The sequence below is a fragment of the Callithrix jacchus genome, chromosome 2, assembly GCF_049354715.1.
Source record: "Callithrix jacchus isolate 240 chromosome 2, calJac240_pri, whole genome shotgun sequence".
In the NCBI taxonomy this organism is placed as follows: domain Eukaryota; kingdom Metazoa; phylum Chordata; class Mammalia; order Primates; family Cebidae; genus Callithrix; species Callithrix jacchus.
In genome coordinates this window covers 9,486,745-9,500,915 of record NC_133503.1, presented here as the reverse complement: position 1 = coordinate 9,500,915, position 14,171 = coordinate 9,486,745, and the positions used below count along the sequence as shown (strand labels likewise).

General features: G+C 46.7%; 1 protein-coding gene across 5 annotated transcripts in view; it reads right to left on the bottom strand.

The window, feature by feature from the left end:
• RFC2 (replication factor C subunit 2) overlaps positions 1 to 14,171 on the bottom strand; it is a 27,797-nt gene extending 13,626 nt beyond the window's left edge. For 2 of the 5 annotated variants that reach the window (XM_035279738.3, XM_002743924.6), the window contains exons 1-6: positions 14,024 to 14,171; positions 12,393 to 12,462; positions 10,021 to 10,062; positions 9,002 to 9,108; positions 4,773 to 4,874; positions 868 to 968 (exon numbers count right to left, since the gene is read on the bottom strand). In XM_035279738.3, the coding sequence (XP_035135629.2) occupies positions 868 to 968; positions 4,773 to 4,874; positions 9,002 to 9,108; positions 10,021 to 10,062; positions 12,393 to 12,462; positions 14,024 to 14,130 (529 nt within the window). In that variant the 5' untranslated portion in view covers positions 14,131 to 14,171. Of the gene's footprint in view, positions 1 to 867; positions 969 to 4,772; positions 4,875 to 9,001; positions 9,109 to 10,020; positions 10,063 to 12,392; positions 12,463 to 13,017; positions 13,073 to 14,008 lie in introns of those variants that run through there. The other 3 variants (XM_078354626.1, XM_078354609.1, XM_078354635.1) reach the window with 3 other exon arrangements.

Here is a 14,171-nt window from a genome sequence, read left to right as displayed (position 1 = left end):
AAACCCTGTCTCTACTAAAAATACAAAAATTAGCTGGGTATAGTGACAGACGCCTGTTATCCCAGCTACTTGGGAGGCTGAGGCAGGAGAATCACTTGAACCCTTGAACCCGGGAGGCAGAGGCTGCAGTGAGCTGAGATTGCACCACTACACTCCAGCCTGGCGACAGAGCAAGACGCTGTCTCAAAAAGAAAATAATAAGATAAATAAATAGAAGTTGATCATATTGGAAAACATGTGCATAATATACACAATTTTTATTTGTCAATTACAAAAATTAAATTTAAAAACTTGATTATATAGTGCTTGGCGCATGCTATGCAATCTCCAGTGCTAGAGAGCCAAGGTGAGGTCAGGTGCAGTGACTCATGCCTGTAATTCCAGCACTTTGGAAGGCTGAGGTAGGTGGATCACTTGTGATCAGGAGTTTCTCTGAGACCAGCCTGGCCAACATAGTAAAACCCCATCTCTACTAAAAAAAAACCAAGAATCAGCCGGGTGTGGTAGTGTGCGCCTGCCATCCCAGCTACTCGGGAGGCCAGAGCACGAGAATCGCTTGAACCTCAGAGATGGAGGTTGTGATGATCCGAGGTCACGTCATTGCACTCCAGCCTGGGCAACGGAGTGAGACTTTGTCTCAAAAACAAAAACAAACCCAAAAACCTAGGTGTGGTGACATATGCCTATGGCGTCAGCTACTGGGAGCTGAGGCAGGAAGATCACTCGAGCACAGGAGTTTGAGGCCGCAGTGAGCCGTGATGGCACCACTGCATTCCAGCCTAAGGGAAGAGGGAGACCACACCTATAGAAAAGAAAAAAGCCCAGGTGAGCACCAGGTGGACCCAGCCACCCAGAGCTCCCACTCACCAATGATCTTATCCGAAGCGTTACAAGCAAGAGCAAAGCGCGTGGTTTTGGAGTAGATTTCCATGGTTCTCCTCAAGGCTTGCTGGGCTCCGTCAGTCATGCTGAGAAGAAAAACAAATTTGCAAGTGGGACCCAGGGCCCATATGACACAACTCACTCCCATACAAAAACGCAGGACATAAGACATGTCCAATGTCCTACTCGAGGGTCTCATCAGAAATATACAGGCCACCCCTCTAATGCTAAAACCTGCAGGCTGCTCTCTCAAAGACGGGACAAACAGCATTTAGTACCTGCGGCATCCGAACCACCTTCAAGTCAAACTCATAAGAACCACCATCTACGGCTGGGCGCGGTGGCTCAAGCCTGTAATCCCAGCACTTTGGGAGGCCGAGGCGGGTGGATCACGAGGTTAAGAGATCGAGACCATCCTGGCCAACATGGTGAAACCCTGTCTCTACTAAAAACACAAAAATTAGCTGGGCATGGTGGCACGTGCCTGTAATCCCAGCTACTCAGGAGGCTGAGGCAGGAGAATTGCCTGAACCCAGGAGGCGGAGGTTGCGGTGAGCCGAGATCGCGCCATTGCACTCCAGCCTGGGTAATAAGAGCGAAACTCCGTCTCAAAAAAACAAAAAACAAACAAAAAAAACAACAATGGCTGCAGTTGAGGCAGCAGATAATAGCCTACCACCCAAAAAAAAAAGCCCAGGTCCAGATGGGTTCACAGCCAAATTCTACCAGACATACAAAGAGGAGCTGTTACCACTCCTGAAACTATTCCAAACAATCCAAAAAGAGGGAATCCTTCCCAAATCATTTTATGAGACCAACATCATCCTGATACCAAAACCCGGCAGAGACTCAGCAAGAAAATAAAACTTCAGGCCAATATCCATGATGAACATAGATGCAAAAATCTTCAATAAAATACTGGCAAATCAACTGCAACAGCATATCAAAAAGCTTATCCACCATGATCAAGTAGGCTTGATCCCAGGGATGCAAGGCTGGTTCAACATACACAAGTATGTAAACATAATTCACCACATAAACAGAACCAAAGACAAAAACCACATGATTATCTCAATTGATGCAGAGAAGGCCTTTGACAAAATTCAACAGCCCTTTATGCTAACAGCCCTCAATAAACTAGGTATTGACGGAACTAGGTATCTCAAAATAATGAAAGCTATTTACGACAAACCAACAGCCAATATCATACTGAATGGGCAAAAACTGGAAGCATTCCCTTTGAAATCTAGCACTAGACGAGGATGCCCTCTCTCACCACTCCTATTCAATATAGTACTGGAAGTTTTAGCCAGAGCAATTGGGCAAGAAAAAGAAATACAGGGGATTCAACTAGGAAAGGAGGAAGCCAAATTGTCTCTATTTGCAGACGACATGATTGTATATTTAGAAGACCCCACTGTCTCAGCCCAAAATCTCCTGAAACTCATAAGCAACTTCAGCAAAGTCTCAGGATACAAAAATCAATGTGCAAAAATCACAGGCACTCCTATACACCAATAACAGACTTAAAGAGAGCCAAATCAAGAATGAACTGCCATTCACAACTGCTACAAAGAGAATAAAATACCTGGGAATACAACTAACAAAGAATGTAAAGGACCTCTTCAAGGAGAACTACAAACCACTGCTCAAAGAAGTAAGAGAGGACACAAACAGATGGAGAATCATTCCATGCTCATGGTTAGGAAGAATCAACATTGTGAAAATGGCCATACTGCCCAAAGTAATCTATGGATTCAATGCTATACCCATCAAGCTACCAATGACTTTCTTCACAGAACTGGAAAAAACCACCTTAAACTTCATATGGAACCAAAAGAGAGCCCGCATAGCCAAGTCAATTCTAAGCAAAAAGAACAAAGCTGGAGGCATCACACTACTGCACTTCAAATTATACTACAAGGCCATAGTAATCAAAACAGCATGGTACTGATACCAAAACAGAGATATAGACCAATGGAACAGAACAGAGACCTTGGAGGCAACATCACACGTCTACAACCATCTGATCTTTGACAAATCTGACAATAACAAGCAATGGGGAAAGGATTCCCTGTTTAATAAATGGTGTTGGGAACACTGGCTAGCCATGTGCAGAAAAGCAGAAACTGGACCCCTTCCTGACACCTTACACTAAAATTAACTCCAGATGGATTAAAGACTTAAATATAAGACCTAACACCATAAAAACCCTAAAAGAAAATCTAGGCAAAACCATTCAGGACATTGGAGTAGGCAAGGACTTCATGACCCAAACACCAAAAGCATTGGCAACAAAAGCCAAAATAGACAAATGGGACCTAATCAAACTCCAGAGTTTCTGCACAGCAAAAGAAACAGTCACTAGAGTGAATTGGCAACCAACAGAATGGGAAAAAATTTTTGCAATCTACCCATCTGACCAAGGGCTGATATCCAGAATTTACAAAGAACTAAAACAGATTTACAAGAAAAAAGCCCATTCAAAAGTGGGCAAAGGATATGAACAGACACTTTACAAAAGAAGACATACATGAGGCCAACAAACATGAAAAAATGCTCATCATCACTGGTCATTAGAGAAATGCAAATCAAAACTACATTGAGATACCATCTCACACCAGTTAGAATGGTGATCATTAAAAAATCTGGAGACAACAGATGCTGGAGAGGATGTGGAAAAATAGGAACACTTTTACACTGTTGGTGGGAGTGTAAATTAGTTCAACCATTGTGGAAGTCAGTGTGGCAATTCCTCAAGGACCTAGAAATAGAAATTCCATTTGACCCAGCAATCCCATTACTGGGTATATAACCAAAGGATTATAAATCATTCTACTATAAGGACACATGCACACGAATGTTCATTGCAGCACTGTTTACAATAGCAAAGACCTGGAACCAACCCAAATGCCCATCAATGATAGACTGGACAGGGAAAATGTGACACATATACACCATGGAATACTATGCAGCCATAAAAAATGAGTTTGTGTCCTTTGTAGGGACATGGATGAACCTGGAAACCATCATTCTCAGCAAACTGACACAAGAACAGAAAATCAAACACCGCATGTTCTCACTCATAGGCGGGTGATGAACAATGAGAACACATGGACACAGGGAGGTGAGCACTACACACCAGGATCTGTCAGGGTGAAATAGGGGAGGGACAGTGAGGGGTGGGGAATTGGGGAGAGATGGCATGGGAGAAATGCCAGATACAGGTGATAGGGAGGAAGGCAGCAAATCACACTGCCATGTGTGTACCTATGTAACAATACTGCATGTTCTTCACATGTACCCCAAAACCTAAAATGGAATTAAAAAAAAATTTTTTTTAAATTGTTAAAATGGTAAATTTTATGTTATGGTTAATTATGTTAACAAAAAATTTTATAGGCTAGGCACAGTGGCTCACACCTGTAATCCCAGCAGTTTGGGAGGCTAAGGCAGGCGGATCACCTGAGGTCAGGAGTTTGAGAGCAGCCTGGCCAACATGGCAAAATCCCATCTCTACTAAAAATACAAAAATTAGCTGGGAGGCTGAGGCAGGAGAACTGCTTGAATCTGGAAGGCAGAGGTTGCAGTGGGCAGAGGTAGTGCCACTGTAATCCAGCCTGGGTGACAGAGTAAGACTCCATCTCAAAAAAAAAATTTTTTTTAAACTATTAATTTAAGAGATGCTGAAAAACCAGCACATTAACTGACTCTCTTAGACAAATGTTTAGAAGCTACTTAATCAAGACATGATTTAAGGCACAGGCCCATATGAAACTGCTTGTTGAAGATAAAAGCAAATCTACAAAAGTGCTTTTTATCCCGACTGAATAAAGCCCAAAGAGAGATTTAGAGATCGAGGTCAAAATATACTCGGTAAAGCACTCTACCTGTCGGCTTCATCCAGAATGATGATCTTATGTCGGCCTTTGGGAAGGGTGACTTTGTGTTGAGCAAACATTTTAACTTTATTCCTCACAACGTCAATGCCCCTGAAAAAACAACACGCTGTTTTTCTTTATTCTTTTACTTATAAAGCACATCTGAGCAGAGAACAACAGGTTTTTACTGGCACCTTCTGAGACAAATTCAGTCACCTTCGGGAGGACTTTTAAACAATCAGCGTATCAGGGACTACAAAACCCAATTTCCGTTTTTGAGTTTCTTTTTGGGGCAATTGTAAGTATTTATGAGCACTGAAATTTTTATGACTATTGTTCTTTCTTGGTTGGAAGCCTTTCAAAGAACAAAAAAGGCTCAGTGAGGTGGCTCCCAGCACTTTGGGAGGCCGAGGCGGGAGGATCACAACGTCAGGAGTTTGAGACCTGCCTGACCAACATGATGACATCCTGTCTCTACTAAAAACACAAAAATCAGCTGGGTGTGGTGGCGCAAACCTGTAATCCCAGCTACTCGGGAGGCTGAGGCAGGACAGTTGCTTGAACCTGGGAGGTGGAGGCTGCAGTAAGCCAAGATCACACCACTGCACTCCAGCTTGGGTAACAAAGCCAGACTCCATCTCAGGAAAAAAAAAGAAAGAAAACATAGGCCAGGCACGGTGGCTCACGCCTATAATCCCAGCACTTTGGGAGGCCGAGGCGGGTGGATCACGAGGTCAAGAGATCGAGACCATCCTGGTCAACATGGTGAAACCCCGTCTCTACTAAAAATACAAAAATTAGCTGGGCATGGTGGCGCATGCCTGTAATCCCAGCTACTCAGGAGGCTGAGGCAGGAGAATTGCCTGAACCCAGAAGGTGGAGGTTGCGGTGAGCCGAGATCATGCTATTGCACTCCAGTCTGGGTAACAACAGCAAAACTCCATCGCAAAAAAAGAAGGAAGAAAGAAAAAGAAGAAAAGAAAAGAAAAGAAAAGAAAAGAAAGAAAGAAAGAAAGAAAGAAAGAAAGAAAGAAAGAAAGAAAGAAAGAAAGAAAGAAAGAAAGAAAAGGAAAGGAAAGGAAAGGAAAGGAAAGAAAAGAAAAGAAAGAAAAGAAAGAAAAGAAAGAAAGAAGGAAAGAAGGAAAGAAAAGAAAAGAAAGCAGACATAGGCCGGGCGTGGTGGCTCACACTTGTAATCCCAGCACTTTGGGAGGCCGAGGCGGGTGGGTCACGAGGTCAAGAGATCGAGACCATCCTGGTCAACAAGGTGAAACCCCGTCTCTACTAAAAAAACAAAAATTAGCTGGGCATGGTGGTGCGCACCTGTAATCCCAGCTACTCAGGAGGCTGAGGCAGGAGAATTGCCTGAACCTGGGAGGCGGAGGTTGCGGTGAGCCGAGATCGCACCATTGCACTCCAGCCTGGGTAACAAGAGCGAAACTCCGTCTCAAAAAAAAAAAAAAAAAAGAAAATATATACTTTGTTTTGTTTAGACAGAGTATTGCTGTGTCATCCAGGCTGGAGTGCAGTGGCCACTTGACCTTTTTGTAATCTAAGATATGTTCTGAGTCTCAGTGACCTCACTCTTCCTGTATTTCGAAACAGCTGGCAATTTCATCATCCCAGCAATGAGTTCATCATAATTTATCAATTACTCTCAACCACGCTAAAAAAGTTAAAATAAGAAAATGAAGGAATGGTGGAATTCCCTAGAATGATAAAACAGTGGGAAGAAAAGAAACGACTGTCGGCCAGGCACAGTGGCTCACACCTATAATCCCAGGAATTTGGGAGGCCGAGTTGGGGGGTTTAACTTGAGTTCAGGAGTTCAAGACCAGACTGAGCAACATGGCAAAAGCCCATCTCTACAAAAAGTACAAAGATTAGCTGGGCATGGTGATGTGCACCTGTGGTCCCACCTATCCAGAGGGCCAAGGCGGGAAGATCGCTGGAGCCTCAGGGAGGCTGAGGCTTCAGTGAGCCATGATGGCAAAACTGCACTCTAGCCTGGGCAACACAGAGACCCTGCCTAAAAACAACAACAAAGACTGTCAGAGTGCCTCATCTTTCAGTTTTTTAACTGCATTGCTTGAGATATCATATTATCTTTCAAAAGGTAACAGAGGTTCAGATATACCACCTTTGTTATCTTGTAAACCTTCACTGACCACAGCTGAGAATTCAGAATTTTTCATTTTCCACCCACAACAGCACAGAGGAAAAAACTGAGAGGAGGACGCTTCCTAATTATTAGGTGAACCAGGAAATAACTGTAGGGTAGGCCGAGCATGGTGGCTCACATCTGTAGTCCCAGCACTTTGGGAGGCCACGGCAGGCAGACCACTTGAGGCCGGTAGTTTAAGACCAGCCTGGCCAATGCAGTGAAACCCCATCTCTACTAAAAATACAAAAATTAGCCAGACGTGGTGGCTAATGCCTGTAATCCCAGCTACTTGGGAGGCTGAGGCAGGAGAATCATTTGAGCCAGGAGGCAGAGGTTGTAGTGAGCCAAGATCACACTACTGCACTCCAGCCTGGCGACAGAGCAAGACGCTGTCTCCAAAAAGAGAAGTGCAGAGACACCAACAGCAATATTCTAGACTGCTGATGGTGAAACTGATCACATAAGCAAAATCTCAGACTATGAATCTTCAGAAGACAATATCCTCCACAAATTTTCCCAAACTGAAGAATCAAGGAGTGAACAATGTGAAGCTGTCCCTTGGTGTGCTTGGGGCCTGGTGCGAGGCCCTTCCTCAGACACCAAAATCCACAGACGCTCAAGTCCCTTATCTGAAATGGCATAGTATTTGCATATTAACTTATACACATCCCTCAGTACACTTTATTTTTATACAGAGATGGGGTTTCATTATGTCACCCAGGATGGTCTCAAACTCCTGGACTCAAGAGATCCAGCTGCCTCAGCGTCCCAAAGTGCTGGGGTTACAGATGTGAACCGCCATGCCTGGCCAGCCTTCCATACATTCTACACACACAGGCTGAGTATCCCTTATCCCTAATGCTTGAGACCAGAAATGTTTCAGATTTGGGCTTTTTTTACATTTTGGAATTTTGTATTGTATTTACTGGCTGAATATCCCAGTGCTGTGGCTCACGCCTGTAATCTAAGCACTTTGGGAAGATGAAGCAGGAGGATTGCTTGAGCCCCGGAGTTCAACGCCAGCCTGGGCAACATAGTGAAATCCCATCTCTACAAAAAAAAAACAAAAAAACAAAAACCCATCATTAAAATTAGCTGTCACAGTGGCGTGGGTGTACAGTCCTAGCAACTGGGGAGGCCAGGGCAGGAGGACTGCTGGAGGCTAAGTTTGAGATCAGCCTGGGGAACACAATGAGACCCCATCTCTTTGAAATTTTTTAAACTTGAAAAAAGAGAAAAACTTTTTTGTTTTTGAAACAGAGTTTTGCTCTTGTTGCCCAGGCTGGAGTGTAATGGTGCAATCTCAGCTCACTGCAACCTCCTTCTCCTGGGTTCAAATGATTCTCTTGCCTCAGCCTCCCGAGTAGCTGGGATTACAGGTGCCCGACACCATGCCCAGCTAATTCTGGTATTTTTTAGTAGAGACAGGGTTTCACCATGTTGGCCCACCTGGTCTCAAACTCCCAACGTCAGGTGATTCACCCATCTCAGCCTCCCAAAGTGCTGGGATTATAGGCGTGAGCCACCATACCCGGCCAGGAAAAACAGTTCTAAAAAATATCCATTAAAAAAATAATAATAGGCCGGGCACGGTGGCTCAAGCCTGTAATCCCAGCACTTTGGGAGGCCGAGACGGTTGGATCACAAGGTCGAGAGATCGAGACCATCCTGGTCAACATGGTGAAACCCCGTTTCTACTAAAAATACAAAAACTTAGCTGGGCATGGTGGTGCGTGCCTGTAATCCCAGCTACTCAGGAGGCTGAGGCAGGAGAATTGCCTAAACCCAGGAGGCGGAGGTTGCGGTGAGCCGAGATCGCGCCATTGCACTCCAGCCTGGGTAACAAGAGCGAAACTCCGTCTCAAAAAAAAAAATAATAATAATAATAATAATAATAATACAGCAGCAAGTCAACAAGTGAACAATTCTTATGCTCCTTCACTAGGAAGGAGTAGAGAAAATCACATAGTTGGCAAGGCCAACTTCGAATACAGTCGGATACTCAGAAAGGCTGTTTGGGTAATAATTCTCAATGCAGAACACCCGCCACCCTGCAGGCCTGACTCAGACCTACCTGTCATTTGAAGCATTGAGTTCCAACACAGCATCCTTGAGTGCTGGGCCCAGCAGAGCTCGTGCCAAGCACAGAATGCTTGTGGTCTTGCCAGTTCCCGGCGGGCCCTGGGAACGAGATTTCCAGTAAGGGCTTCTCACCACCAGAAGGACTGCAGGTGGCTCCTGCGTTCTGCTCACCACTCTGCATCTCCGTCCCCTCTAACCCTCGCGTTCTACCCACAGTACACACGGATCAATAGAGCTGGCCAGGGACAGTGGCTCACGCCTGAAATCCCAGCACTCTGGGAGGCCGAGGCAGGCAGATCACCTGAGGTCATGACTTTGAGACCAGCCTAGAAAATGTGGCAAAACCCTGTCTCTACTAAAAAATACAACAATTAGCTGGGTGTGGTGGCATGCACCTGTAGTCCCAGCTACTCGGGAGGCTGAGGTGGGAGAATCACTTAACCCGGGAGGCGGAGGTTGCAGTGAGCTGAGATCACACCACTGCACTCCAGCCTGGGTGACAGAGCCAAGCTGTCTCAAAAAAAAAAAAAAAGTCCAGGCGTGGTGGCTCACACCTGTAATCCCAGCACTTTGGGAGGCGGAGGCAGGCAGATCACCTGAGGTCTGGAGTTCAAGACCAGCTGACCAACATGAAGAAACCCGTCTCTACTAAAAATACAAAAAATTAGCCTGGCGTGGTGGCGCATGCCTGTAATCTCAGCTACTCAGCAGGCTGAGGCAGGAGAATCGCTTGAACCTGGGAGGTGGAGGCTGCAGTGAGCCAAGATCATGCCATTGCACCACTCCAGCCTGGGCGACAGAGCAAGATTCCATCAAAAAAATAAAACAAAACAAAACAAAAACACAGTAACCAACTCCAGACCTCCCAACTAACTTGAGTGAAACACTTCCCTTTGCCCGGGTAATGGTACGGGGCTGTCTGCAGAGGGAGCGCTGTGCACAAGAAGGCACCTCAGCAGGCAGTGGGAAGAGACACTGCTACACTCAACAGGCCCAGGGCTGTGTACTCACCGCAATGATGATGTTGGGCACATTCCCTTCCCTTGCAAAGACCTAAAGTGAAAACGATCATTAAAACAGGTTAAAATTTGCTTCGAGGTGACTACATAAAACAGACAGAAAAAAGAATAAACACACAGGTTAAAACTTGGCTGAGCATAGTGGCTCATGCCTATCATCCTAGTACTTTGGGAGGCCACGGTGGGAGGATCACTTGAGGCCAGGAGTTAGAGGCCAGCCTTGGCAACATAGTGAGCCCCTGTCTCCCCCAAAAAATAAACAAAATTAGCTAGGCGTACTGGTGTGCACCTGTAGTCCCAGCTACTCAGGAGGCTGAGGTGGGAGGATCGCTTGAGCCTGAGAAGTGGAGGCTGCAGTGAGCTGTGATTGCGCCACTGCACGCCAGCCTGGGCAAGAGTGACACCCTGTCTTGAAAAAAAAAAAAAACACAAAACCTGGTTAATTTGAAAGCTTGAGGAGCTGACTCTCCCCAGACACACAGCCTGTATAGTAAATGTGGCCACAGATTTCTCCATGTGGACTGGGTGGCTCATGGACTGTCTTCTTTTAGAGATGGAGTCTCGCTCTGTGACCTAGGTTGGAGTGCAGTGGCATGATCAAGGCTCACTGCAGCTTCAGATCCCTGGGCTCAATAGATCCTCCTGCCTTGGTCTCCCGAGCAGCTAGGACTGCAGGTCCTCACCCCAGCATCTTCAAAACTCAACACTTCATTCTTCTGTACAAACCTGAGGCCCCACCCATGTTTCCCATTGTGGACTGTCCAAGCCACGAAGCTGAGTTCGCCATCATCTTGGTTTGGCCTACTCCTCACCCCGAATACCTCAATTACCAGGGCCTCATCCTCCTCCTTGTCTCCAGGGCCCTTTACTTCTCTCCATCCCCACTATCACTTTGTGAAGCCCATCACCTCTGTCTGACTGCCATAACAGACCATTAACTCACCCCCGTGTTTACAATCCCGCCCAATTCAAATCCACTTCCCACCCTGTACCGACAACCACCTTTCTAAAGTACACACCCATTAAAACATTTTCCCGGCACGGTGGCTCACACCTGTAATCCCAGCACTTTGGGAGGCCAAGGCAGGTGGATCACCTGAGGTCAGGACTTCAGGACCACCCTGACCAACGTGGAGAAACCCCATCTCTACCTAAGATACAAAATTTGCTGGGCGTGGTTTTGCATGCCTGTAATCCCAGCTACTCGGGAGGCTGAGCTGGGAGAATCGCTTGAACCCAGGAGGCTGAGGTTGCAGTGAGCCAGGATTGCGCCACTGCGCTCCAGACTGGGCAACAAGAGTGAAACTGTCTCAAAAAGAAAAAAACATTTTCACTTAACTGAAATCCTTGACCCTTCCCTGTGTTCACTATGAAGCCCAAACTCTGTTTCTCAGAGTAAGGGTCTTGCTCTGTCATCTAGGCTAGAGTGCAGTGGCGTGATCACAGCTCATTGCGGTGTCAAACCCCTGGGCTCAAGACATCCTCTAGACTTGGTCTCTTGAGTAGCTGGGATTATAGGCACTTGCCACCATGCCTGGTTTGAAGCTCAGACTCTACAGGCACATGCCACCACACCCAGCTGATTTTTAAATTCACAGAGACTGGTTTCACCGTGTTGCCCAGGCTGATCTCAAACACCTGGCCTCAAGTGATCTGCCTGCCTTAGCCTCCCAAAGTGTCGGGATTACAGGTGTGAGCCAATGCACCCAGCCTTAGACAATCATTTAAAAAGCCGCTTGGCTGGGCCTGATGGCTCATGCCTATAATCACAGCACTTTGGGAGGCCGAAGCGGGTGGATCAAAAGGTGAGAAGTTAAAGACCAGCCTGGCCAAGATGGTGAAATCCTGTCTCTATTGAAAATACACACATATTAGTAGGACGTGGTGGCGGGCAACTGTAATTCCAGCTACTCGGGAAGCTGAGGCAGAAAACTGCTCAGCTGGGAGGCGGAGGCTGCAGTGAGCCGAGATCATGCCACTGCACTCCAGTCTTGGCGACAGAGCAAGATTCCGTCTCAAAAAAATAAAATTAAAATAAAAATAGTGAGGCCTGGCGCTATGGCTAATGCCTGTAATCCCAGTACTTTGGGAGGCCGAGGCGGGCAGATCACCAGATTAAGAGATAGAGACCAGCCTGACTAACCTGGTGAAACCCCCTTTCTACTAAAACTACAAAAATTAGCTGGGCGTGGTGGCGGGTGCCTGTAGTCCCAGCTACTCAGGAGGCTGAGGCAGGAGAATCACTTGAACCCAGGTGGCAGAAATTGCAGTGAGCCCTGATCGCGCCACTGCACTCCAGCCTGGCAACAGAGCGAGACTCCGTCTCAAAAAGAAATAAATAAATACAAATAAGAAGCCACTGACCTCTAGCCTGCTCACGGTGTCTTCATTCCCGACAATTTCATTCAGCTTTACTGGCCTGTATTTTTCAACCCTATTAAGAAAAGGCACAAAAATGATGACATGGTTATCTTCCACTATCCCCCAAAAAAGCACAAGAATGGCTCAAACCCAGGAGGCAGAGGTTGCAGTGAGCTGAGATCACACCACTGCACTCCAGTCTAGGTAACAGAGCAAGACTCTGTTTCAGTAAAATAAACAAATAAATACCATGTAATAAGATGCCCAAGTGCCACTTGAAAAGTTAAGGGGGGTTGGCACAGTGGCTCATGCCTGTAATCCCAGCACTGTGGGAGGCTGAGGTGGGCAATTATGAGGTCAGGAGTTCCAGATCAGACTGACCAACATGGCAAAACCCCGTCTCTATGAAAAATACAAAAATTAGCTGGGCATGATAGCAGGTGCCTGTAATCCCAGCTACTTGGGAGATAAGGCAGGAACATCGCTTGAACCTGGGAGGTGGAGGTTGCAGTTAGCTGAGATTGTGCCACTGCACTTCAGCCTGGGCAACAGAGTGAGACTCCATCTCAAAAAAAAAAAAAAAAAAAAATGTTAAGGGTGTGAGAATTGCACAGCAAAGGCTTCAAACCTGCCACACAGAAAAACACCTGCTGCTGCTGGAGCAGGGCCAGCATAGGCCATCTGGATCAATGTGACACTGTGCCACAACCCCATCTGCGTGTCACAAGAGGCCCACCACACAGCGCTGACATCATTTGGTATGACAACATGGGTGCAACCAAGCCTCTTTCTCATCCCTTACCTGCCAGTTTCTGCAGACATGTGCCAAGTACACAGCATGGCTGGCTAGACAAAAACCCCAGGCCTAGGCCGGGTACGGTGGCTCACGCCTGTAATCACTTTGGGAGGCCAAGGCGGGTGGATCAGTTGTCAGGAGTTCCGAGACCAGCCTGGCCAACATGGTGAAACCCCATCTTTACTAAAAATACAAAAATTAGCAGGGTGTGGTGGCACACGCCTGTAATCCCAACTACTATGGAGTCTGAGGCAGGAGAATCGCTTGAACCCGGGAGCGGCTCAATTGCATTCCAGCCTGGTCGACAGTGTGACTCCATTTCAAAAAAAAAAAAAAAGAAAAGAAAATTAGCCGGGCTTGGTAGTGCATGCCTGTAGTCCCACCTACTTGGGAGACTGAGGCAGGAGGATCACTCGAGCTATGAGTTGGACACCAGCCTGGGCAACACAGCAAGATCCGGGTCTCAATTTTTTAAATTTCAAATGTAAATGTTATTGAACCTAACAGTCAAAATATTATTTTCAACATGTAATCAATAATTTTTTTAACAGCCTGAGGTTTTTAAAAACACTAGGTCATCATACACTGCTAGGCACAAACATTTTTGAAAAACCGACTAGGTTAGAGTAGGTGGCCACCCGGGGTAGCCCTAATTGTCATAAGCATTGATGTGAGCGGGACTCGGCTCGCAGAGTTTAGACCGACCACCTGGGGCCTCTTCCTCCCTCGGAATCCTCCAGAACAAGCCCACCGGCCCCCGCGTTTCTTCGGAGCACGGCCCGCCACTCGCCCACCCTCACATCCAAACGCGCCCATTCCTTACGGCCTGGGGCCTCACCACGGTAGCTCATAGTGCCCGCAGCTCCCAGGGGCCTTGCTGGAGGCAGGGGCAGGGTCCTGGGCCTCCCGCTCCCCGTCGCCATCACCTACAGCCTCCACCTCCATTCTCGCGCCTCTTCTTCCCGCCGCCCGAACGCCCGTCCCGT